Here is a 26,398-nt window from a genome sequence, read left to right as displayed (position 1 = left end):
CAGAAGGATTTATTGTTGCCCATTTCCCTTTGACATGCAGATCCTCTTCTGAAGCCATCCATGAGAAATGAAGACATACTGTTTTAATATTCTGCTGAATATATAGCTCAAGTCCGTGCAGTGTTTTTTGTAATAAAGTATAATTTATTTTCATATAAATTTAATAGTTATTGTGCTGTATTATATATACTTATATTAATTCTGTAATATTATAAAAGGGTAATTATTTATTTTATAGGGAATAAGTGTTCCTCTGGGAAAAAGAATCATCTTGTTCTACTGAGAACTCATCCCATGGTGTAGAGGTCTTATGAAATTCCTAGGGTAAAAACAAACTCAGCGTAAGTGGTCTACTGTTACAGCAGAGCTGAATGGCTTTTTAATGGAGGGCTTCCTGTTTTGCTTCTGAGGTGCAGTGATGGTTCTCCCTGACCTATGACAAATAACATCGCTTTTGTAGCCCTTAGGTAGTATATTCCCTACAAGGTATACAAGTAGCAGTGTGATTTTTGTGATGAATGCTTGGATAAGGTTATTTTGAAAGCTGGGTTCCAACTTAAACCTTTTAAGGCAAGCTTCTCCTGGCAAGGATCCTGGGGCTGTCTGATGTTATCTAAGGCTTAGTTTGTAAAGTGAGACAGATTAACCCATTTCAGTTTGTTTCTCTGTAGACGTACATTAATAACCAATTCTGTATGGTCGGAATCTTCTTTAAAAGCAAAACACTGAGTAAGGACAGAGGATAGGCCTAAGATCGAATGTTTGTTGATTAGATGCAGAAGATGTAATCAAGGCAGTAACAAAGAACCTTTAACAACATCATTGCTGTGGCTGTCAAATGGCTGAAGAAGTCCTTGGTCTTAGATGCTACTCATCCCCTGATTTTATATTAAAAACTCAATATTAAAAACACAGAAGTTAGAGGTTTAACTGTTTTTGTGACTGTACTGGTAAGATTTCATTTTGCCTTGCAGTAGTGAATTTCTAGAGGAGTATTTTGTACGACAACTTTTTTGTTGCACAAGACTTCATTTTTTAATTCTTAAGGACTGTTATTGGCACAAAGTAAATGGTGAGTCTGCCAGATATTTGTATACACCAAACAGAGACTGAATACAATACAGATGGTAATAACTTTTTGCTAATGTGAAAAGAATGTTTTGTTTAAGATCTGGAAGGATTGCTGAAACTGACTGATCTATCACTCCTGTGAAAGAAGCATAGACAAGAAAATAGGTACTGAAAAAGTCAGAGACAGGGTATTTCTAGTGGCCCCATATATTTCTTTGCAATCATCAAGAACATTAATTATTTTGTTTTGTTTGTACTTATCCCTTGTTGTTAATTTATAGTACTGAGCAAATGAGTTGTGTTCTCAGTTAAACAGGTCATTCAGCACCTTGGTTTGAGTTATGACTGGTGCTTAGTTTCATTTGATGGTAAAATCAGAAGCAGATGTGAATATTCATACCAAAGAAGCAGGTTCTCAGGATCCTTTTAACTTCCAAATAATGTTTAGTGGGCTATTAAGCATTATTTATTGAAGAACCTGATAGTTTATGAAAGGACTGCAGAGTCTTGTCATGAAAAAGAAGTAATCTTTACATAGATACAGTCCCTGAAGCTGATGAAGACTGGTTAAATACATGGTACCACCTCTGTATACTTACAAGTGTAGGGATTAAGTGAACAAACATTTTAAAATATATGATATTTCTGTTGGGAAAAAAAAAAAAACAGCTTTCAAAAGGACTTTCTGGAGTGGGAAGGAGAGAGGTATCTTGCAACAGAGGAACGTGAAACAAGGCTAAAGGAAACAAAACTGATGTTTTGCACACAAATATTGAAGAGAGGATTCAGAGCAGTGCAGATAGTTACTTGGACTGTCAGCAGCTCTGGGTGGTGGCCTGTCCCTTAAGTCACTGCCATCACAGAAGGAATCAAAACACTTAACTGGACCATCAGACATATACAGATGATTTTAAAATAGACATATCTCTTCTCCCCGCCCCCCCCACCATCTTCCCTCCCCCTTACATGTTAAATGTTTCTTTCCCTTGTTCGTTTCCGCTGCTGTTATACAGCAGGGATTGTGTGTCTAGAGTTACAGCTGCAAGACATGAGGGACAAGATGTTCAGTGGCTTTGTTTTGTTTTGATTTCTAGGGGCAATATGTAGCAATCCTGTCTGTTCCTCTGTCTGCTCCTCTACTCAGATCCACTGGTGCCTGAATATTTAAGCCTGTCAGGTCGCAGGAAGACAGCTTCTTGCTCTCTTACCTTTAGCTCCATATGTGTCTGTGCAACAGGAGCGCTGCCCCAAAGAGGAGGTTGCCCTCTTAGATGGCAGAGGACAGAAAAGCTGTTGGCTGCTCAGGCTTATGTAGCTAAGGGATATTTGCCCCTCAGAAAATGGTCTTTTCCTGATGCTTGCCACATACTCTAATTGATGACCCATGTTTTTTAAGAGGGCTTGGTAAGCTATTGACCAACAGCCTGGGATCCTTTCTTGGAAAGACACGGAGGGTTTGTGTGGTCTGCACAGCAGTTTTAGAAGGCACTGGTCGCAGTCTAGTTTTGTAAAGCAGAGATCTCTACTAATTTACTAATAAGAATTAAACAGTCCTTTCTGAGATCTACATTGTCCTGGCTAGACTACTGGAGCGCCAGCTAGTTTGTTTGTTGGCCGTGCAGACATGTCCCTATATTTGGGGAAAATACGGAGGTTTGATTGCTACCTATTGTATCACTACCTGAAAAACTGGGGCAGTGTGTAATGCTGCCCACTACCTTCATCTGCGAAGTTTGTGCAGCTTTGTGGTACACGGAGAGGGAAACAGTGCTGAAAGGCTATTACTGAAATTGCAAAGCCATGGCCTGCCAAAATTAAGCTTTGTTCCCCCTTCTGTACGTGTCATAACATACTCATGAGATGAACTCTTATTCTGCCAGAGCAAGCTGCATGCAGGTGGGATCTTCAGAGAATTGCACTGTCGATCTCCATAATGTCTCTTAACCCTGTGCAAGTTGTGGTTTCTTCTCAGTTACGTAAGTTCCACAACTTGCATATATTTTGGGCCTGTTTTTCCACCTTTATCATAAAGTTGATTTGCAGATTGCAAGTTCCTTTTGCAAAGCTCAGAGATGCTACAGTTGCAAAACCCAACTAAGTGTAGATGGAACATATGTTTTTCCTCATCATATTTTTCGAAATAAAAGCCATTTTCACTGAAGCAGCTTAAGACAAACATCCTGAGTGGAAAATTTCAGCCTGAATGCTTAAGTTGGATAGAAGCTTAAGTTGCTTACATTTCATTTTAAAATATCACAGTTAATGCTAAATATGCTTATTATATGTATTAATCATAAAAAGCACTACCCTCTACGCCTGCAATGCCACTTGTCTTAGAGCATCCATTTCAGCATGCATTTTGAAATGAGGCATTTGTATTTTTTTCCTCTTACTTGTCTTCATATTGTCTTTTGCCTTGTCTTTATCTTCCTGATTCTTTTCATTCAAGTTTTCCACTTCATTCTGGTTTTTCACTTCATTCTGGTTTTCCACTTATGGCGTAAGCAACATGAGGAACAATAGGTTTGGTTTACGAAGGGTATTTGTGTCCGCGAGAGAATTTGGTTTCACTCCCTTTGGGTTTTGCATACAAGTAGTAATAAAATCAAGCCCAATAGCAATGGATTGCTTGACAGTATTTCAGACCATGGTGCCAATGGTCTGTGCTTTGATTTATGGTGCATGTGCTTGTTTTTGTTTAGTATCTACCTGAAATCAATGAATTGCCAACTCAGAATCAAATTGTCCTGAAGTGTGGCCTGGCTTACTGAGAAAGGTTATGAAATCTCTGCAGGTTCTTTGGATTGGTCTAACTTGTAAGCTTCTGATTGAGCTGAAAGACATTTTTACTTTGTAAGTCTTACTTTAGGATTTTGTAATAAAACTACTCAACTTAGTTCATCTCATTTTTCAGAATTCATGTTTGGAAGGGTCATTTAAATACATTAAGTACTCATCATATATTGAATGATTTTTGGAGTATTGAAGGTCTGTCAAATGTGGTCTGTTGTAGCATGGTACAATCTATTATTGAACCAGACAATCTATTATTGAACAAGTCGGAAATCTGCATCTAATTCCTTCTACTTAATTTCACAGGGGAAGGAGAAAGTGCACCTTCACAATTGCTTGCTTTAGGGCCACAGGCAGCACCTGGCCACCAAGAGGAGATTGATGGTGGTCTGTATTTACTCACACTCTGATAGACTGCAGCTAATTATGAAAGTGGTAACTCCATGGGGTGGTTTCTAGTCCGTAGGGCATTAGCATTGTGTTTTCGAGGTGCTCTACCTGTTGTCCAAGAACAAAAGTACTTCAAGAGTAATTAGCACTAGCACACTGTCCGAGTGGAAGGATGAAGTGGACAGGAATCTGTGGGGCATGTCTTCACTCAGGCACTGCTGAGTATTGTCACAAACGTGTGACAGAAGCATTAGAAGGAATGATCCTTATATCTGTAGGTGACGGGAGGGTAGAAGAGACTATGGGAAGTTTTTGAGGCTGTGACAGACAAGCTAAAGTGATCTTGGCAAACTGTTCTAAGGGAGAATATTACTATTCAGCAGGGGCAAATGAGGAATGCTCTGCTGGGGTTGAAATAACCAACAATCCAAATGCTTGTTGGGAGAAGAGTAACAATTTTTCCAATAGATCTGTATATTGTTTTAAGCAAAATAATCCCAGATAAGATTTTTTTTTCATAGTTACCTCTTACAAACTGTAGAGGATTCGGCCATAAATTGTGTACTGAAAGCCACGATAATGAGAGTGGTTGTGCTACCATTTGCATGGTGGGATTTGGTGAGTTTTCACCTATCTGAATGATCAAGGAAGTCTGGAATCAAATGGCTGTTCATGTGCTGAACAGAAAAGCAACATGGACCAAACTGGAAGCTGATGTGCATCTGCATCACTGCCGTGACACTGAGACAGTTGGCAGCATCTGAACTTTGGTCCCATGGGTCTTGCACGAAATTTTCAATGATTGCATTACCAATTCAAACTGCAGTTTGAATGAAGTTGCTAAAGCACTGGTCAGGATCATTGCTGTCTGACACGTGGCTGACTTTATCAGTCAGTGTGAAAAGTGTCTTATTTTAAATCGTGTCATCATTTCTGTGACTGTGCAGACTGTGACCATCTGAAGTGTGACTTAGCGTTTGGCCTTGTCTAACCACAGACTCTACTTACAGATGGTTGATCTTCATTGAAGTGTGTGGTCTTGCAAAGACTTAATCTAGCTGTATAATTCAAATAAAAGGAGCCATATCATGGAGGAAGTAGTGTACAGATCAACTGCTGCTAACCCTTTGCTGAAGTGTGCATTTTCATTTTCTTTTCCAGCAAATATTACGGCATGCCCGTGGAAATGCCACAAAGGTGATATTTCTCATTACTGATGGATATTCCAATGGGGGAGACCCAAGACCCATTGCAGCATCCTTGCGTGAATTTGGAGTGGAGATCTTCACCTTTGGGATATGGCAGGGGAACATCCGAGAACTGAATGACATGGCATCCCATCCAAAAGAAGACCACTGTTATCTTCTTCACAGTTTTACTGAGTTTGAAGCTCTGGCACGCAGGGCTCTTCATGAAGGTATTAATATACTAACCTCAGAAGTCTACAGAGAGCAGAGAGTTCTGAATTTCTTAGAAAGATGTCCAGAACTGCCTTGTAATTACATTTCTAATTAGCACTAGCACACTGTCCGAGTGGAAGGATGAAGTGGACAGGAATCTGTGGGGCATGTCTTCACTCAGGCACTGCTGAGTATTGTCACAAACGTGTGACAGAAGCATTAGAAGGAATGATCCTTATATCTGTAGGTGACGGGAGGGTAGAAGAGACTATGGGAAGTTTTTGAGGCTGTGACAGACAAGCTAAAGTGATCTTGGCAAACTGTTCTAAGGGAGAATATTACTATTCAGCAGGGGCAAATGAGGAATGCTCTGCTGGGGTTGAAATAACCAACAATCCAAATGCTTGTTGGGAGAAGAGTAACAATTTTTCCAATAGATCTGTATATTGTTTTAAGCAAAATAATCCCAGATAAGATTTTTTTTTCATAGTTACCTCTTACAAACTGTAGAGGATTCGGCCATAAATTGTGTACTGAAAGCCACGATAATGAGAGTGGTTGTGCTACCATTTGCATGGTGGGATTTGGTGAGTTTTCACCTATCTGAATGATCAAGGAAGTCTGGAATCAAATGGCTGTTCATGTGCTGAACAGAAAAGCAACATGGACCAAACTGGAAGCTGATGTGCATCTGCATCACTGCCGTGACACTGAGACAGTTGGCAGCATCTGAACTTTGGTCCCATGGGTCTTGCACGAAATTTTCAATGATTGCATTACCAATTCAAACTGCAGTTTGAATGAAGTTGCTAAAGCACTGGTCAGGATCATTGCTGTCTGACACGTGGCTGACTTTATCAGTCAGTGTGAAAAGTGTCTTATTTTAAATCGTGTCATCATTTCTGTGACTGTGCAGACTGTGACCATCTGAAGTGTGACTTAGCGTTTGGCCTTGTCTAACCACAGACTCTACTTACAGATGGTTGATCTTCATTGAAGTGTGTGGTCTTGCAAAGACTTAATCTAGCTGTATAATTCAAATAAAAGGAGCCATATCATGGAGGAAGTAGTGTACAGATCAACTGCTGCTAACCCTTTGCTGAAGTGTGCATTTTCATTTTCTTTTCCAGCAAATATTACGGCATGCCCGTGGAAATGCCACAAAGGTGATATTTCTCATTACTGATGGATATTCCAATGGGGGAGACCCAAGACCCATTGCAGCATCCTTGCGTGAATTTGGAGTGGAGATCTTCACCTTTGGGATATGGCAGGGGAACATCCGAGAACTGAATGACATGGCATCCCATCCAAAAGAAGACCACTGTTATCTTCTTCACAGTTTTACTGAGTTTGAAGCTCTGGCACGCAGGGCTCTTCATGAAGGTATTAATATACTAACCTCAGAAGTCTACAGAGAGCAGAGAGTTCTGAATTTCTTAGAAAGATGTCCAGAACTGCCTTGTAATTACATTTCATGTAGTGTTGATCCTTCTTTTTTTTTTTTCCCTCTTACTGTCTAGCAGAGGTTTTCATTCCTCAGGTAAAAGGATAAACTCTTTGTTTGACTAACTCATCATTAACAGAATGTGGTCCAAATTTTCCTCCTTGATATACACATACTTACATCCATTCAACTCTTCATTTTGCCCATGAAGAACAGGCTGTGATCTTGGCCCAGGGTAACTTTGCTTGAATAGATGAAGCTTGTAGTCAAATTGTGGTTGTCCAAAAGAGGCAGCTGGTACACACCTTAGGACTAGCCTTAATAGCAATTGGCATTTTACACAGCAACAAAAGCTGGCCTGTTCAGAACTGATTTTGATCACTGTGATTAAGAGTAAATACGATTTATGTTTATGACCTTATTCAGTAAAACTGGAAGGAGCAAGGGGTGGAAAGAGTTTGGACTGTGGTTTTATCCTTTTTTAATCTACTTATTCTAAAAAAAAAGTTCTTCCTGAAAAATAGAGAAAATTTAGACTAGCAAGTGAGAACACATGACTAGACCTTCATCTGTAAGACAGTGCTTTTTGATTGAGGCTTAGAACATGCATCAGGCTAGCCATCAGGATTTATTTGCTACATTTAATGCTACTGTTACATAAGTGTTCTTTGCTGCTATTTTGTTTGTTCCAGGTAGGGTTTAATTGGTCTATGTGTATGTGCCAAAGAAAAGATAGGGTTTTTTTAATGTAACCTACTGGTTATACATGTCATGACCAAATGTTCTCCTGATGCCAAAGATGGCATCCACCAAAGCTGGGAAAAGCTGTTTCAGCAACTTCTGTTGAGAATTAGACTGCATTCCGGCAGTGTTAGGCTCAAATGAAGCCAAGTGAGGAAATCTGAGGAGCTTTGCACCTTGGATTTCAGTGAACCTTTTTCCAGAATAAGAACACCATTATTTTTTTTTAGATTTTGAGTGTAGCAAGGCTCTGCTTCCTGCTGCCATCGCTACTGCTTAGAACTTGAACCTAGGGTTTTTAAGAAACATTTCACTAATATCAGAATGTGAATCTGCGTTGGGGGGAGGGAAGGCTTTTGTTTGGAGGTGATTTTTTTTGTTAATAAATCGGTACTATTTCAGACCTGCCTTCTGGCAGCTACATCCAAGAAGATATATCGCATTGTTCTTATCTCTGTGAGGCAAATGAAAACTGCTGCGACATCATGGCAAGCTGCAAATGTGGCACTCATACTGGCCAGTTCGAGTGCATCTGTGAAAAAGGATACTATGGGAAAGGACTGCAGCATGAGTGCACAGGTGAGTCTCATGTTTCAGTGCTTGTGTTTCTCTGTATGCCCTGGCTAATGGAATTGAGGGCAGAAAGCTCTGTTCGGGATTATGGCCCTGAACCTGGATCAGAATGTGTTTGAAGCTGCTGGAAAACTCTCTCTGGCTGAAGAAATAGAATAGCTCTATCAGTCAAATTCACCTCATACCTTGTCTGCAGCAACAGCCCAAAGGAAAGAGGTAAGAATAGGGCAAATGTTATGGCACAATAAAACTTCCCTAAGACACAGCTCACCAACAATTTGTGACTAGAATTTACTGAGTCTGAAGTAATGTCTTTTGCACTCAAGTGCTGTTAGTAGATTTTTCCTTCATGAATGTTGTTGATCGCTTTTTGAACTTTCATAAACTTTCCTGTTTGGAGGGGGGCTGTATATTTGGATCTTTGCAGGATAAATCCTTGGTGAAACTTACGGTCAATTAAATGTTCTCTAATTCTTTCATGTTGACTTTCAGTTACTAGTGGAAAAAAGCATTTGAGTCACACAAGCAGAAACTTGTCATCACATTCTCCTAAGATTGTTGTTGTTTTTTTTACTGTTTTTTGGACAAGTCCTTTTACTAGTATGCATTCAAAGTCTACATTTGAAATAACAATTTACAGTCCTTATTGTCAGAGAAGGTGTGCAGGTTTTATCCAACTCCATTGACTTTTCTAGGAAAAAAGTTTCAAAGCTGTCAGAGCATATCTGAACTCTCTTATATTTATTTCATAAGCTGGACAAAAGAAGTACTTATAATCAAATATTTCTCAACTAGAAAGAAAATGCAGTTTTTATATCAATCTTGCTTGCAGTCTTGTATTCTCACATTCTGCATATCACAGTTCTCATGAGATGTTTCCTCATGAGATATGATCTACATGTGGTGGATATGTGGATCATGGTTGTATTGTTTTGATCTGTTCCTAAAGATAACAGGCCTATCATTTTTGAGTTACTCTTTCTACATGAAAGATCCTTTGATAGGGTGAGCACACTTTTCAAGTGCCACCAAAAATTATAAAAGTCTGATTTCTTTACATGGGTACTTCACAGCTGTAGAGGAAAGTCTCGTTTTGACATCATCATCAGGTGCTTGTAAAATAAGTTTTTGAAGGGGCTGGTGTTAGATACACTGCAAATAAGTTGGTGATTGCAGGTATCTGCTCTATATGTGAAGATAATTGAAGATGCATACATGTATTTTAGGGAGAATTTGACCAGAGTAACTCAAGCTTGCTCTTTAAAGTATGTTTGCTCTGCTCAACTATTGTATTCTTCTTTAAGACATACAGAAAGAAAAGGCAACACATGTTTGTGTTCTTTAAGAGAAAAACAGCAGATTTTGAAATAATTTATTCTGAAAAGGATTCCAACCTTTTTTTTTAACATTTCCCAGCTGAGCATGTCTGTGGATTTGTAAAGCATAAGGAATCTTAAGAATGCATTTTAACTTTTCTTCACTGTATAATATTCAGGAGGAGTTTTGGCAAGTTTACAGTGACAGGACTTACATTTTAATTGGACTACTTTTAGTTTTTCATTGGTTAAACTTGTGGATGCTCTACTAGCCTATGTTTAGTTAACAAACTAAGGCTTTTTAAAAAAAGTTTTCATGAAGATGGGAGATTGTTTTGCTATTTTAGTTATTTTCTGTGGTTAATTTCTGTATGCTCTGTGCTTATCCATCATACCGCCTTAGTACTGCTTATGGTTTTAAATGTGGGGTATCAAAATAACTATGTAAAAATTGTAATAGTTCTTTACTTTCCTAATTACCTGAAAACACTCTCTAGAAAGCTTCCATAAAACAAAATAGGAGCCACATGCTTTGTGCTGAAGAGGAGAAATTGGCTTCAATGTCCCCCTCCTGTTCTTTGTAATATAGTTGATGATGTGCCACAGAAAGAAGAACAGACTGACTGTTCTCTACTTTAAAAAGCAAACCAAACAAACGCTTCTTGGCCCACACTAGCAGCCTCATGCAGCCAGAGACATTCGTGACAATTGTGACAGAGGAAGGAAGAAAGAGGAAGAACAAAGGCAATATCAGAACCGGTCCCAAGAGTACACAAACACTTTCTCTTCAATAATGCTTCGTGCTTTTTTCTCCTTTCCTTGGTTACAAATGTTGAGTCTCAAACTAGAGACAACCAAACAAAAATACAGAGGTCAGCAAAAATAAATCTGTGATTTCTGCTATCTAAGACTATGTCTTCCATTCCACCAGTAATAAGGTGGGTGTCCAAGTCAACGGCTTGTTCCACAGAAAAGTAAAACAAATGTCCAGATCTCCATTTGTACCTTCTGTCTTAGAAAGTTAGGGAATATATCTTTAACACAGCCTTCTCACATATATTTTTCAGCAGGACCCTCCTGAGAAAGTGTTTTTTTAAATGAGCTCTTAGGTTGGGTGAGTTTTTAGATTCATGATGATATAACAAAAGGATGACACCTGTCATGTTCATCTCATCAGTTACCTCCTAAGCAGAACCACAGCTATTGGGGGAGGTCAGGAAACTGTTGTCTTGCAACCAGTAGTTTCTTTCATACATCGTGTGGACCCCATTTTTTGCAGCACAAGGTATCCATGAAGGTGATGTGCAGTTGGCAGGGCAGAGCTAATAAATGAAATACTTGTAGTCTACGCTAGTTACTCCTTCTATTGTTTATTTTTGGTCCACTACTTTAGTATAATTATTGAAGTGTAGAATTTCACCATATGTATGAGTATTGAATAGGTTGCCGACGCTTTGATTTAGGAGAATGAAGCATATCAGTTACCATCTGCACAGCCACTAGGGCAACAATTTTGCCTACAAAACAGCACATGGCTTAGATCTGTAAAGAGACTTTCCAGTGAAACCTGAAGTCATGTGAAAAGTTTGACTTTTTTTTTTTACAAATTCTAATGCAGAACACATTCACTGAAGAGACTTTAAACTTTGAGGAAATGTAGGCCCAGCAAGGCAGGGGAGATTTGCCTTTTGCGGTTTCTTGGATTTTGGACCTAATTTTCAGCTGAGCATTTTTTGCCATGGGATTTTCAGGATTGTTCCTGTTAAGAATGCAAAACAAAACCTGATGTTCATGAGTTGGATAGCTTTCTTGTTAGAAAAAAAAATGTTTATATTTAATATATATTACTAGCAGTTCTTTTCTTAGACAGGAAGAACTTTAATTCCAATGGTGATTCCAATGGCCTAGTCAAAGACAGCTAAACATCTCTTCTGCTATGGTGTGTCCTTCCTCCTTTCCTTTTGATAGGAGCTTCTACCCCCCTGGAAGCTGGGTCACCCTTTCTCAATATTCCTTTTCGGAAGGTGTTTCTTTAGCTACCCTCTAAGAGCTTAATGAAGCTTTGCTAACCATCTTGAACTTGTCATACGTGGAAATTTTCACTGAGTTTACAAGACCCCTCCAAGCCCCAAGGCATGCAAAGTTAGTAACACAAATCATAACATACACTATACTCTTCAGCAGGTGGCTGTCTTGGATCTGAAGGAGAACCACCAGCAGCACTCTGAGATTCCACTCATAATTGTCAGAGAGAGAGGGAAAAGAACAAGAAAAGGAGTGTGAAAAAGTGTACAAAATGTCTCCAGCCACAGTAAAATGTCAGGCTAGATTTGCCTGTTGAATCTGGAGGTTTGAGTTAGTTAACAGAACTGCAGATTTTCAAGCTCTTAGAACTTAGTTTCTTCTTGTCTCACAAGGCAGTGCAATTTTATGCTTTCATCGATTGAATCTGCATCTTAAAACTGGAAAAGAATTTGGTTTGGTTCCTCTTCTTTGTTTTTAAATTCTAAAAATTTATAACTAAATTAATTCTAAACTCTGAATTGGAAAAACACTCCTCGGTTCTAGTAGTTTTATCTTCTAAATAAGAAAAATACTCTTCAGTTCTAGCTTAGCTCTCACTAAAAGAAAGCTTCTCCTGAGACCTTGAAAACTGGCCGTTTGAAACCATTTGCAGCCAATGAAAACTGGCAAATTGAAAAAGGAGCACCGCCTTGAGGAAAATGTCAAATGGCTGCTAGCATGTTACCTTGTACCACATCAACCTGCAGATCTCAACAGACAAAAAGAAGAAAACAAATAAAATTTTAAACAAGATGAGTTGGAAAAAACTTGGATTACAGCTGGAAGTTGGGATGTACATGCTTAATGAAGCATGAATTAACGCTTTCAAAACTGGAGCAGTTTGCAGAAACATGGATGTGGATCCATCTACCGTAGAGACAGAAAAACTTGACTGAAGAGTCCTTGCTCTGTGGATAACACGTGTCAGTCAGTGGTACTCATCTTTTGCTTACCAGCTCTCTAATCATGAACCCTTTTTTGTAACCCATTTTGGGGGATGAGATACCTTTGTATACTTTACTCTTTTATTTCTAATTTATTCCTTTTAAAAAATGCTTCTCCCGAGTGGAGCCACCTTCTGTAACAGCCTCTCTTCAGTGGCTTTTTGTCTGGGATAATACACAAAGGTTCTATTGTGAATATCCTGTGTTAAAATGACTGGCTGACATGAAAGGAGAAGAGAAAACAAGAAAGCAGGGATCTAAACCAAGAAGAAAGATGCAAAATACCCATGACTAAGCAATGGTGAATTGATGCCTAATTCATACTGGCAAAAACATTCCTTGTTGTCATTCTGTGTGTTTTTTCTTTTTCTTGTAAATCTTGTTTGACTTTTTATGGATAACAATTTGAACATAACATTGTGATGATTAAATACAGAAGAAATGTAAATGAGTGTTTTTTTCCAGTGAGTGTATAATAACATCATGATGGTAAGTAAAAGAGAAATGTAAATTGATCTGGTTTTCCACTGAGGGTACAGAAGACAAGTGGATGAGGAAGGTGGATATAGGAAGCAAGTGCTATAGGTAGGGCTATGGAAGTTTAATAAGTTAATTATCTTTAAAAAAATCTTTTTAAGACTTCAGTAATCAATGTAAAAACGTTTGTAATTATTTGCACAAAAACTGAAGAAAATTGCTTTTACAGATATTTTGTGTGGAAAATAAATACATCTGGAAGCATGCAGACATGCTATTCCAGATTTTTTACACTGAAATCTGCTTTCTCAAAAGTTTGTCCCCTGAAGCCCAGTATTTCCTGCTTTGCTTTTGAAAATTCAGGTAGAATTTCTTGTGCTTGTTGCTCTAGGAAGCGAAGCAAAGGCTGAGTAAAAAAATGATTTGGATGCTGTAAGATTTTTCAAATGGAGCATACAATCGAGATAAAATCCTTTGGCTTGGTAATTTAAAAGCATGATGTCAGTAAATTCTTCATGTCAAGATTTTATTTTTGGTAGGAATGACTCTGGCAGAGGTGAATGTTAGCTTGCATGATACTGCAGTACTTTTGCCTGCATTTTAAATGGCTTATGGCACCAAAGTAGTTTGTTTCCCACCTGTACAACCTGCTTTATGAAGATGGGGCATTTACAGCAGTAGAAGTTTCTTTTGTTGAGTTTACCCCTTGAAGCCTTGTCACCTTGTATCCACAGAGTAGTATCGAAAAGATTCATAAGGCACAGTGTGTATGAAAAGATAACAGGTTTTGTCTATTACTGAAGTGTTTATTACAGAACTGTAAAACCTCTATGATCTGCTTTCCTCATGTGAAGCCTTTGAAGGGAAACAGAAGTGAACCATTTCTTTTTTAAAGTATACATTTTATAAATATACGTAGGGAAAAAACCTAACAAGGTTGGGAATTTATTTTCTTTCTTTTGGGATCTAAGTATTCATAACCCAGGTGGGGCAAGTCATGCAGATTTGCTTGGGGGTTTTCCTTTGTTTTGGTGGAGGATTGTTGTTTTAAGATGATGTGAACTTCATCATTTCCAAGGTGGAATTTTAACCCAGATTCAGTCCATCAGAAAAACTCTTTAACAAACTCCAGAGTCAGACAGTTAGTTTCCAAGCATCATGGAAATGTGAAAGTTTTAATGTCTAACTAATGGCTTTGCTTGCAAAGTTGTGAAAAAGAAGCTTTTCTTGGTCAATTTGGTACAAGATTTTTCACCTAAACAAATGACGTGTGCAGCTATGGGTATTTTCTAACCATATCTATAGTTTTGGTAAGCCTGTTGAAGTGAGTAAGAGTATTTCCGTAGTGTTAATGAGTTTTGGATCAAGTCCTTGGAAATGAGTGACTGATTTTTCTCTCTTCTCCAGGTCTTATGTATCAATTTATATACATCATCTGTTTCAAAAGTAACATTTTTAAGTAACATGATAGCTAATATATGTAATGATGCCTTGGTATAGACTAACTCTGCACCATATAGCTTATTTCCTTTGCATTTAAAGCTGAAATGTAACAGAGAAAGAAAAGCCTAGAACTAACCAAAAACCAGCAACAGAAAAGCTTTCTGTATATATTGGCTCAATTTTTGAAGAACTTATTTAAAAATGAAATTGTAAGGTAAAGGTGAAAGCCTAGATTCAATCTTGACATGTGCAGACCAGAAAAGCAGAGGTGTAATTTTACATCTGTATACAGTATTGAAAAACATCTCATCCTTTCCAACTAGATGTCATGAGGCTTTAGAAAATAAGTTTCTATGCCAAAACATGCTTTTTCCTTTGTATTAAGTACAGAGCTATTTCTGAAATAACTTTGATGGAAAGTTGGAAAGCAATGCATGAGTTACCCTTTTTTCCTTATCTCGGAAGTGGCTTGTATTGGTCACCTCAGAATGTCATTAAAATAAAGCCTTTGGCCAAAGTTCATATGTGCAATTAGAGGGAAAAAATCAACCATCTGGAGGGCTTGAGAGGAGCAGAAACCGTGCTCTGAATAGAAATAGACATGACGCAGAAATAGTCTCCAGCTCTCTGTGCTGATCAGACTTATGCTCTCCCTGGAGCGCCCAAGCTGTCCTTTGGCCACAGTATAACCCTTGCAGGTGGCCATTGCAATGAAGAAGGCTCAAAGTGTAAATACAGCACCAGATAGGTTTAGCCTGTAGTTGAATGACTGTAAACCCTTCACTGGTAAGTCTGGGCTTTGCCTTGAGTCTCTAAACAGCATAGAAAGCAGGCTGTCATAGCTTCGTTGAGATTGTACGTGGTTGTGTACGTTGTCACAGATGTGTTTTTTTGAACCACTTGGGTTCATACTATCGTATCATAGGCCTTTGATAAGCCTTTGACTGGTCGTGCAGATTTGAGAATCCTTTTCAGGATTGGGACTTGCATCATACCAGGCAATTATTGGAATAATTGTCTGTGCATTGAACCCCTTAATGTTTTTTATTGCAACATTCTTTGGTACCCCTATGGATGAGATGGTGTCATCTTGCCTTCGCTACCTTTTCAAAAACACATATCCAGGTTGTTTTCATAGACACGTGCACATACATGTTATTCCTGAACTTGTGCCAGTCTCACAAATTAAAAGCAGAGATCTTAGCATTCTATGAGCCTTTAAGTAGCTTTTGTCTTAGAGAAGAAAAGATTATAATTCTTGAAAGAGTGCATGAGGGATAAAATATGATGGCAGTAAAGAAGAGTGTTAATTACTGAAATGAGGAAAGAGGTTGAGAGACGTAGAGCTTGTTTTAATGAACTGTTGTGTCCCCAGTGGCTCTCTACGGCAATAGAGCATCACCTTTAAGTACTTAAGCCATTCCCAGGACATAATTTGTGCTACAATTAATTTGTAAGGTTTAGCCTTAGTGCCCGTGCCTGTGAGGTTGTGAATAGGCATCAGGATTCCTACCATCATAAAGTTGCTCCCAAAGCCTTGTCAAAGCTGATTCATTTAACCAGACAGGAGCGTAACGCTCTTCATGTGACAAAATCAGGCAGTCATTGTGTCTTGCATTTGGAATTTCATGGATTGTGCATGGTGTGTTTGTCACTTCATCAAACCAATTTGACTCTTAGCTCTCAGAATTGGTTTCCGGTTGAACATGGAGTGTGGGATTATTTTAATATTTTTTTTAAGTCCTTGTCTTGATTTATGCTGTGATATTCACTCTACCCAGGCCAGGGAATATTGCAAAGTGTGTTTTCTATAAGAATAAGTACTATTCCTTTCAACATTTTAAACAATATTGCTTACTTCTCTTCCAATATGAAGCAAGTATTTTGTATAAAATGCAGTTTGCATTATTTCTCAAGTGTTCAGAGATGGTCATCTGTTAATTGCCCTGGGTTTGCTGAGAGGGAAAAGAAAATGTAGAAGCAAAGGTGCACAAAGCTCATCAGGTCATAACCCACAGCTAAATAAGTAATTTGTTTGCAAATTTTGACCTAAACAAATCACTTTCAAGGGATATTTACCCAAAAGGCAATATAGATGTTCCTTATGTTACTTTCAGTACCTTCTGTCCCTTTGGCTAACACCATCATAAGAAAGGGAAGATAGTAGCACGAAGGGATGAGACAGCTTTTCTGTTGCCTCTCCTGTTCACTCGTGTCCAGCTGCCTTCTCTGTGCTTTCTGTGGAAAATTGTCTGAGAGGTTCCTCAGATTATTTCACAATCACTTCCAAGGAGGAAGCCCTCTCTCTGTGTCCTCTGCAGCTATGCTCCTCGCTTCCTCCCACTGCGTGCAATGTTCTCTGTTTCTTCAGCCACAGGGGTCCAGAAGTACTTCAGACTCTGGTACCACTCCAGCAAAGGCAGCAATAAGAGTATGCTGGAAAAAAACACCATGATGAAAAGGGGGAAAAGCCCCCTCAACTTAGAAGCAGAATCAGGACAAATGGGTTGCAAACATTTTATGGTAAGCCTTATATCTTTGCCAGGTACTCAACAGCCATCGTGCATGGGAGCAGTTTGGTCTTCTGCCTTGTAAGCAGCCTTGTTTTCTTCTGTCAATCCAAAATCTGCTGCAGATGGCCAAAGTTTCTTACCCAGAAACAGTGCTGACTGCATGGTGGAGTGAAGCTGGGTCCCTTGAGAATGAGAAAGCAGCAACACAGATCAGTTTCATCAAACAGGAAATTGGTTTCTCCTGGCTTTGTTGGTGTTTTGATGAAAACAGAAATCAGGACTCTACACAGAAATGGGAACCTCTTCAGGCCAAAACCCTAGGGTTTAATTTGTTACCATGCAAAACAAAGCCAGACCAGCAGCTCACACTTCCAGTGCAGATGTTTTAGTAGGACGACGTCTGAAGGTAGTTCGAAGAGTTGAATTTTTTCTCACTAGTCTGATATTTATTAAACATGGAGTGTTTTCCTCCACAAGATTGGGAAGAACGAATGGATCTTTGGGGGATGGAGGAGTTGAGAAAGACTAGTTTTACAAAAATGTGTATAATATAGTTAATCATATAGTCCAATTGTAGTCATATTGTTTAGTTATGGTTTGACCTGACAGATTTGAAACAAAACCCAAAGGAATTAAGCACTAAGTTGCAGCTTTTCATTACTGTAAAGCATAGAAGAATGGCATCTGTGGATGGATGGAATCTCCATCTGTGTAGGTGTATGCAGCTGTACTGATTTTATGCAGCGCTGCGCCCTGTTGTAGCAACCTAAGATCTGGCTCCTTCATCTGGCCATGAAGCAAATCAGCTAGAGGTTTTTTGCATGAGAGCAAAAGAAACATTCTGAGGATAGCTAAAAAAATAACTGCATTTTTGGCCCCAAAAAAATCAAACAAAAGATGTTCCCTTGTAAATGCCATAGTAAATACCCATTCAAAGTTCCCATCTTCTTGTGGTGTGTAGTTTGTTTCTCAAACAAGAATACCAGAAGATGAAGTACAAGAACTTTCCTACATTGTGGCTGCTAGTAGTGCATGGGTTTTTTTACAGACTATTGCTATTAATTCCAGTCTCTTTGTTGGTTAGGGCTTCACAGAGTAGTCCAGAGTATAACATTCCTGTTACTTCTGTCAGGCTTCCCTTCAGCTCCAGGTTTTACTGTTTTATGACAGAAAAGTGCATTCTGAATATGCTCCCCCAGAAAAGCTCTTACCTGCAAGTACACTTAGGTGTTATTAAAAACTGTATCGAGGTAAGAGACAGGCAATGTCATTGTTCTAGTGGAACGCAGGAACACCTGTATGTATGTACATGGGCTGGGGATACTCTAAGTCACGTTAATGTAAAGGCATATATTTATATTCCGAGTTTAATGTCTGTGTAAAAATGCCTGGAGCTTTAAAGGAGATGTTGGCCTGTTACTGTGTTTTCTCTTCCTGTCCCTCATTTCACACTTTGCCCATCTGGTGCCCTCAGAGCACCCCATGAAGCCTGCGTGGGCCCGGGAATGGCAGTCTGTTAAAGCCTGCTGCAATAACTTCAGCATCACAGGAGACAAGCCCAGTGCCTCTTACAGCAATGACTGTGTGTGTGCTCACTGTGGGGAGTCCAGGCCAGTGCAGAAGTGCTCTAGTACCTTTAAATGTAGCATCTAACTAGTTTAAATCTTCTGCATCTTTTTTACCTCTGTGGCACAGAGGTGCCATAGGTCTTAAGACTGAAGGGTTAAGAAGGGTTTGCTGGCAGGCATATGAAGTGCTGCAAAAGTTACTCTTTCAATTAACACAGTTCACAGGACTAGGTTTTTCTGAGTACAAGGAGAGTGGGAGGCTGAGTTGCCTTATTCTGAGGAGACTTGGTGTTGACACAGAACGTAAGGCATGGTTGCCAGATCTCATGGTTGAACAGCAGAAGAGCTATGTGTAGTTAAACTGGTGTTTCTTTTGGACTTCCGTTATTATCTGTCTCACAGAGGCATTAGTTTGTATACCTAAAAATACTCTGGTATTGTTTCTGTTGTCAACTTCGCAAAGAATATCACCTGAAATACAAATATTCCATTTCCCTCTTTTCAGAGTCTAAGCCTTTGCCTCAGCATTATAAGGATCAAAATATGCAGTCACTTGGAAATCCCTTTACTCAGTTTTTATGTCATTGTGAATAGAGGAGTAAAACACATACATAATTTTTTCTCTCTTTTATTTCTGCATGGAAATTCAAACCACAATGCCTTACAAAATGCAACACCATTTTCAAAACGTGGCACTTCTGTGAGCACCTTCCTGATTGGCCAAAACCACTTCACAAAACTGTCCCAATGGCATCACAAGCGTGGTGGTTAGGTCACAGCACAGGAGTACACAAAGGCAGGTCTTCATTAGTGACTTGATTTCAGCAATGACAGTAGCAAAGCTATATTCACATACGGCTTTTTTAGGTGGACCAGTAGCCCACCTTGTGCCCACAATCCAAACCCATGAGAACAGCTGTTGCTTGTCTAGTCTTTGCCTCGAGTGAAGCACAGGTAAATATTGAAGCTAACAAGTCCAAGGTCTGTGAATGTCATCCTTCATCCTTCACAAAGTTGTCTGTAACATCTTAAATTTCACTCCCAGTGATGTCAGAGATTGATTTATTCTCACTACTAATAGGATAATTTTTTGGAGAGCTCCTGTGTTGAAATAGAAAGTGCAGTGCCTCATACATTCCTACATCAGAAAGATAGTTTATCATCTGTCACTTGCATCCTTCACTGTTTCACAGTCTGCAAGAGTGCAAGAAATTAGCCAAGAACTTGGCTTCAACTCAGGAAAAACTGGGATATTTTTAAACAGTGTTAATTGTCTTGTGAAACTAACTAATTGGAATCAAGTGCTCTTTAGGAATAGATTTTCTAACTAAAAATCAGTGGTTTAATAATCATAAGTCGTAGGTCCATTAAGCACTGATTTAATCTTTATTTCTGCCTACCTTTTTTTTTCTTTAACTGGGTTGCAGTTAAGAACATTCCCCCCTTCTTATTCTCCATGTCTGCAGGTGTAGATGGCCTTGTTTATGGCAAAAGAGCTCAGGAAAAGGGCATGCATTTAGAGAATAAGGTAGGACAGAAAGTGTGGCCAACATTTTTCCTCCCAAATAATAAAAATACACTGCCCTTTAGAAAGAGCACAAGTGACTCTGCTTTTTCAAGGTGGAAGAAATACCCTTGAAGCTGAGAAGAGGATGGAGAAGCGGGACACAGACCATCCGTACATCACTTTGATGTACAGATAGGCTGAGCACCTTATAGTTCCTGAAAGAATGTCACTCCGCTGTTTCCCTGTTCACTTTCTGGCAGCAGCAGGCTGCTATTTTATTCTAGATCAAAAAACTGCACTTCAGTAAATCCCTTGGATGCTACAGGTTGCTTCTTTAGCACCTGTTTGGTCAATACTGATAGCAAGAAGGGGCCTTCCAAACACATGACTTACTAGCCAGGGGTTCCTGCTTTGTGAGAGGACTCCTGCCTTGCAGAAGATTAAGTCCTTGCAGAGTGGCTAAAGGATGGAGGCGTTCAGAAATGCTTTAATGGAGATTCTTCACAGTAGGAAACTTTGCTAGACTGAGGACTAAGGCTGAGTATTTGATTTTGGTACTGCGAAGTAATTTTTTTTTTTATCTTTAATCTATTTTACCATAGCTTTTGTGGTAGTAAAGCTCACTTTGTTGGCAGGCACAGGATTTAGTACTTAAAACACATTCCGTCAGTTCAAATCTGAGGTGACCCTTTTGTTTGCAGCTGATGTTGCAAATGATGCAGATGTCATTGATGTCAGATCCCTCCTTAAGGACCTCCTTTATGTCTTGCAAAGAAATGAAAGTTGAAAAGGACAAGGGAAAATGGGAGAAATTAAGTTAGCAGCAGTCACTTCTCCAAATGTTCCTTGAGCAAACAACAGTTAATGGTGAGCATAGTGATCTGGTTGTTCTCTCAGTACTCTTGCTTTCCATAAAAGAGACTTAATTTTGATCTACATATTTAGATCATTTTAAAAGAAGTCAGGAGATCCTGTCAGTTTCTGTAAGAGCTTTGCATGAGGAATGGAGAATGGGATTTGTGGCATTTTTCACAGTAAATCATGGGTATCAGTAGTGATTCCAAGAATTAAGTAGAAACTATAACATTGAGATTACAACACTTTACTGAACTCTGCACAGGGATAGCTGGGCTAGTTTCACAATATGTAAAAAAAATAATTGGCAAACCCACGACTTTTTATTGTCTGATTACTGGCCTGAGCCATTGCATGTGCTTCAGCTCGCTTAAGTTAACCAAAAACTGTCTGACTCTCACCCTGGGCTGCTAAGTAAATAAACATGGAAATAGTGACATATGTTCTCCATCTGCACAGTCATGTGCTATATCTTCAGTGCTCAGAAATGTTACTTAATAGGAGTATAATCACTGTTGTTGAAAAGTATATTTAATGATAAAAATAAGGGATGTGGAAAAGAGGCCAAGTTTGGCACCTAATGCAGTAGTGACAGTTTATTGAGGGTCTGGCAGAAATGGCTTCACTTTCCTGTTTATAATAGCTTTTGCTTGCTGCATTCCCCATCTGTGACTCAGCAACTCAAACTAATCTGACCTGTAGAGAAAGGAGGCAGAAATAGGTATCTTTTTTTTTTTTTTTTTTCATGATCATATATGCAGCAACAGCAGCTGGGAGTGGGTGTTGAAGGCAACAGCAGAAAGGGAGCATTTCACCTTAGACTAGTAAAATAATTCAGGACTATACAAGGTTCTGTAAATGTTTTACCAGAGAGCAAACTCACAATTTTTGCCCGAGCGAGAAGGAAAAAATCTGAGGATGCAGACTCTCTGACTTTTCCTGGATTCTTCATGCAACTTGCTGCTCTGAGGAAAGCCATTCAGTTTGACCAGAGAGCCATTTTTAGTTACACACCTAAGTCCCAAGAATCATTGAACACAAAACTGAGTTCAAATTGCTGATTAGGTGCACCCAGTGGAAACGGATCTTGCAGCACCATTCTTGACCCAACATTCACGTATGGTTTTCTCTGCAGAAAGCTGTCAGTGCTGTGAAGCAGGGGGTGCATGCTTGGTTGGCTTCTAAACCCTAATCCCTTATTTTGATTAAAATTACCTTTGAGGAATCCCCGGAAAAAGTGATGTGTTGAGTTAGGCATGTAATATGAGACCCTTGCTCCCTGCTTCTGGAAGCTGTGCTGAGCAAGTGCTAGCTGGGTTGAGGTGGTTTCAGTGTGTCCCAAGAGTCCCAGGCAGTAGAGTAGATTCTCACTTCTGTCCAGCTTCCTCTGGGTGTAATGCATCAGGAGTTGTTAAGGAAGCATTTACTATTTTTTTTCCCCAGTTAAGACTTCTCTCTTTCCAAGTAGTCCCTCTTTCCAGTTGTGGATAAAGGAGGACTATTTCTTGCTTTCCAGTGTGTGCCTCTAGCTCACACAGAAGTTAACCAAACAGCATATAGTGCAGCCCAGATGGATCTTTTTAACTCTTCTGATGTATATAACTGCCATCACTTGGGGTTTGCTTTAAGGATGGTTTTGGCCTTTTGGGCATCTAGAAGCTGCTTATTAGTCTATCCTGTTAGGGATGTGATGGATTGTTGGATTTGTTGGTACAATGAGTAATGAAAGAGAAAGTAAGGAGTGACTGTGGTCCCTGCATCTGATTTGCATCCCTCTCTGCAAATGTGTCCTTTTCTAGGCTCTCCCTTTTCCTTCCTGCCCCAGAACCCTTTCTGTCAGCTGAAAGAAAGGGTAGGATTATTTGATGCATGGTACAGTGATTTGACCAGGCCTAGAGAAAACTGGGCTTCTAGTGCCTTCAGATGAGAAAAATACTAGATCTCTGAAACAGGTATTTACTCATCTGCATGTGACACAAACAAAACAAAATGTTGGGGTTCTTTTTCATGGAATTGGCTTTACTTCAGCCTGTCTGTATTTTTTTACTGTTTTGTACAAGCAAAAATATAGCTTCACAGCAAGTATATTAAAATGGCAAATCAACACACCTAGGACAGGATGGTGATGTTCCTTTCCAGTGTTTATGTATTTAAATAGCAGGAAGCTATCCAGAGATCCAGGGCACTTATTCTACTTAGAGTAGCATGTGCTGTGACATCAGCAGTAACCAAGGTTTACTGAGGAATGTGTGTCTCTGATTATGGTGAAGACCATCTCCAGAGAAGCCTACTATATAGTGGTTCTGCTCTGAGCAAAGCATTTTCAGAATTGCTTTTATTTCCTCTTTTAAGTGAGGGTCTGCTGTGTATGAAGTCTTGGACACAAAACCTTCACTTGCACATAAGTACATTCATAAATAATCTATAATTGCATGGCAAACTTCACACAATCAACTAAGTTAATTTCCTAGGAAGACCTTTTTGTCATTTCATCAGTTTTTGTACACTTTTTCATGATACATTTTAGAAATATGCAGGGGCATGAGGACATATATCAACATCCAAGCTCTAAAAATCAAAAAAGCATGAGTGGATATCCGTAGCTAAAAGGCATGTTTATGTTTGCTTTGGGTTTGTTTGCCTCCAAACTTACCAAGGCTAGATTTGATGTCTATGCAAAGAGCAAACCTGTAAAGTGCCACTGAGATTTAAACCAAAACCGCTTCATTTCAGTACATTAATGCCATTTCTGAGTATGCAAATTGCGCAAGCTGTCAGGATATATCTTGTGAAATTGTATCTTGAATGAAGCATGGGTAGGCTTCTTTTTTTTTTAAGTTATAATACAGTACCTGGAATCAGGATTTTTTGGTTTTATTCCTCAATAAACCACATGCTTTGAGATAGAGAGAAAAGTTACCCTCTGTAAAAGCACATATAGTAGTCTTTAGGATTGTAAAACATGTAAAATACTTTTCAAAGCTCTGTGTCCTTGCAACACACATGTGGTTCAAGTATGAACCTATTAAGGGCACTCACCATGTTTTTAACATACAGTAATTGTTTGTTTTTTTAAAAAAAAAGTTTTAAAACTGGGCATAAATCAATTTTATCTATATTTTCAGTACTGCTGTTATTACTAAGGAGGATGTTTTGCAGCCAGAATCATTGCTTTTCAGTAATCCTGTCTAAATGTGCTGGCCCCAAGCCTACTCAGGGGTTCTCAGCACAGTTGTGGCTCATGACCAGACCTCCCAGTGGAAGGTCCTTGTAGGCATCCTAATTTTTACAAGCCGTGATAGCTCTTGGGCTTATATTCTTCACCAGGCAGATTGTTCTCCCACACTGTGTATGCTTGGGGTACTGAGATGGGATGGTCACCCAAGGGGCTGCATCTCCTTCCACGCAGCTTTCTAGTTTTTCTGCCCCATGGAAAGGATCCAACATTCTAATTTTTATCATGAACAAGTTTTTTCTGCTGAAAGTTTGTTATGTCTGTTTGAGGTGCTTAAAGGTCTAGAGCTAGATCATCTCCAAGTGTCATTCCAAATGCCACGGCCTGGTTGGTAGTGGAATATTGCAGTTTTGATGTCTGTAAATTCAGTAAAAAGGTTTGAGTGAACCCCTACCTATGTATCATGTACAGAAGTAGCTAAACTTTTGATTTGTTTCAGCCTGCTCTCCCCAGTGAGTGGAAAATCATAAACCTAATAAAGAAATGGGGCAAAATACATCAAATAGGAACAGAGAAGACATCTAGCTTGTTAAATTGCTAATCATGTTGCTGTGAGAAGGATGCTTAAGGAATACTGACAAAGAGCAGATGGATGAGCAGGTTCAATGCTGTCTGAAATTAATGCAGAGCACATGCTGGGGATAACAGGAGATATTAAAGAGCTGGAGAACATGCTGAGACTTAGCAGAAATCCTTCTCTGATCCCTACACTTAAAGGCAAGCTCAAGGTTTTCTTTTGCAGTCTTTGTACAAGTCATACATGTCAAATGTTTAGCTAAAGCCACTTCCTTGCATATTTCTTGTAATCCTGGCGTGCTTGTGGCTCATGCAATTTTTTATGGCATCATACATGTTGCAAACTGCAGAAGGGTGGATTACAGTATCTGCCAAAGATTGAGATTTTTTTTTCTCCTTAGTTTTCCAAAGGCATTTCATGGGAACAAAGTGCCCGTTCTGATAAACCTATGATACAGGAGATTTAAAAAAAATAACCAAAATCATCTTCCCGGATAACTTAAATGCAACAACAAAAGCAGTAACTCCTGGAGGCAGTCTATACCTTCCAGGGTGTGAAAAGACTTTGAGAGGCAGGCTTAAAGATCTTCATGTGTAGGTCCAGTGGGCTATGTTTCAGGGGCCAGGGTACTCAGTTTTTCTGCTGGAAAAGACAAGCAGGAGAGAAACACACAATTGTGGGTCATCGTTTGGTTTACTAGAATAGCAGAATACAATAGTTAAAGAAATAGCCAAGAGATATCACTGCAAAATAGATGGAGAGGGCAGGGGACCGGGGAGTTTCCCTTGCAGAGGCCACTCACAAATGAACGGTGCAGCAGCGGGATGGGTTTTGGAGGTGGGAGGGAGTGTTTGGCAGCTCTGTGTGCAAGTACTGCAGGACACCCCAAACTCTTCCTGTGCTGCAGCACTGAGTGGGAAAGCATCAGGAAGTCTCTGGCTGCTTGGTGTGGAACAGGGATCTCCTTTTCCTCCACCACGCCATGCATTATCCCTGTAAAGCTTATTGGTCCATTCATGGTGGCCAATTTAAAACATAATTGATGGCAAAGGCAGCTACCACAGTACTTGCTTCACACACATGAAGGTCAGGGTGACATATTTTCTAATTTTCATAAAGTTTGCCGTTGCCAAGGCACAGGAATCATAGATGATGTAAAGCAGTGGGAGAGAGAGCCCGCTGCTTCAGACTGTAGTTCTCCTCCAAGAGCATAAATGTGAGGTAGTTTGAGGTTTTGGTTGTCCCAGTGTTGTGGACTACAATTTGAAGTAGTTCTAGGCACACACACTGGATCTTCCATGTAACTCCCAATGAATTAATAAAAGTACAAGACTGCATAAGCCAGGTCAAAGATCCACATAACCAAAAATCTCCTGTCCATGTATATTCAGTAAAAAAAAAAAAAAAAAAAAAAAAAAGGGAAAAAAATTAAAAAAAAGGGAAAACTGCTAGTTTACCTTGTTCACCAAATTTAACTATGCAGAATCTATGCAGAAAAGTTAACAATATCTGATAGCACAAGTGGACCTGCCTCTAGATTGCAT

The 26,398-nt window shown here is 39.3% G+C and overlaps 1 protein-coding gene across 1 annotated transcript in view; it reads left to right on the top strand.

Moving 5' to 3' along the window:
- The window catches only part of SVEP1 (sushi, von Willebrand factor type A, EGF and pentraxin domain containing 1), a 131,896-nt gene that overhangs the window by 14,424 nt on the left and 91,074 nt on the right, over nucleotides 1-26,398 (top strand). Inside the window, exons 2-3 of the mRNA XM_014956427.1 lie at nucleotides 5,416-5,671; nucleotides 8,245-8,421. Coding sequence (XP_014811913.1) covers nucleotides 5,416-5,671; nucleotides 8,245-8,421 — 433 coding nt within the window. The remainder of the gene's footprint in view (nucleotides 1-5,415; nucleotides 5,672-8,244; nucleotides 8,422-26,398) is intronic.

The sequence above is a fragment of the Calidris pugnax genome, unplaced genomic scaffold (genome assembly GCF_001431845.1).
Source record: "Calidris pugnax isolate Ruff unplaced genomic scaffold, ASM143184v1 scaffold262, whole genome shotgun sequence".
NCBI classification, from domain to species: domain Eukaryota; kingdom Metazoa; phylum Chordata; class Aves; order Charadriiformes; family Scolopacidae; genus Calidris; species Calidris pugnax.
The sequence above is the reverse complement of the archived record's forward strand: the minus strand, read 5'-3'. Positions and strand labels throughout refer to the sequence as shown.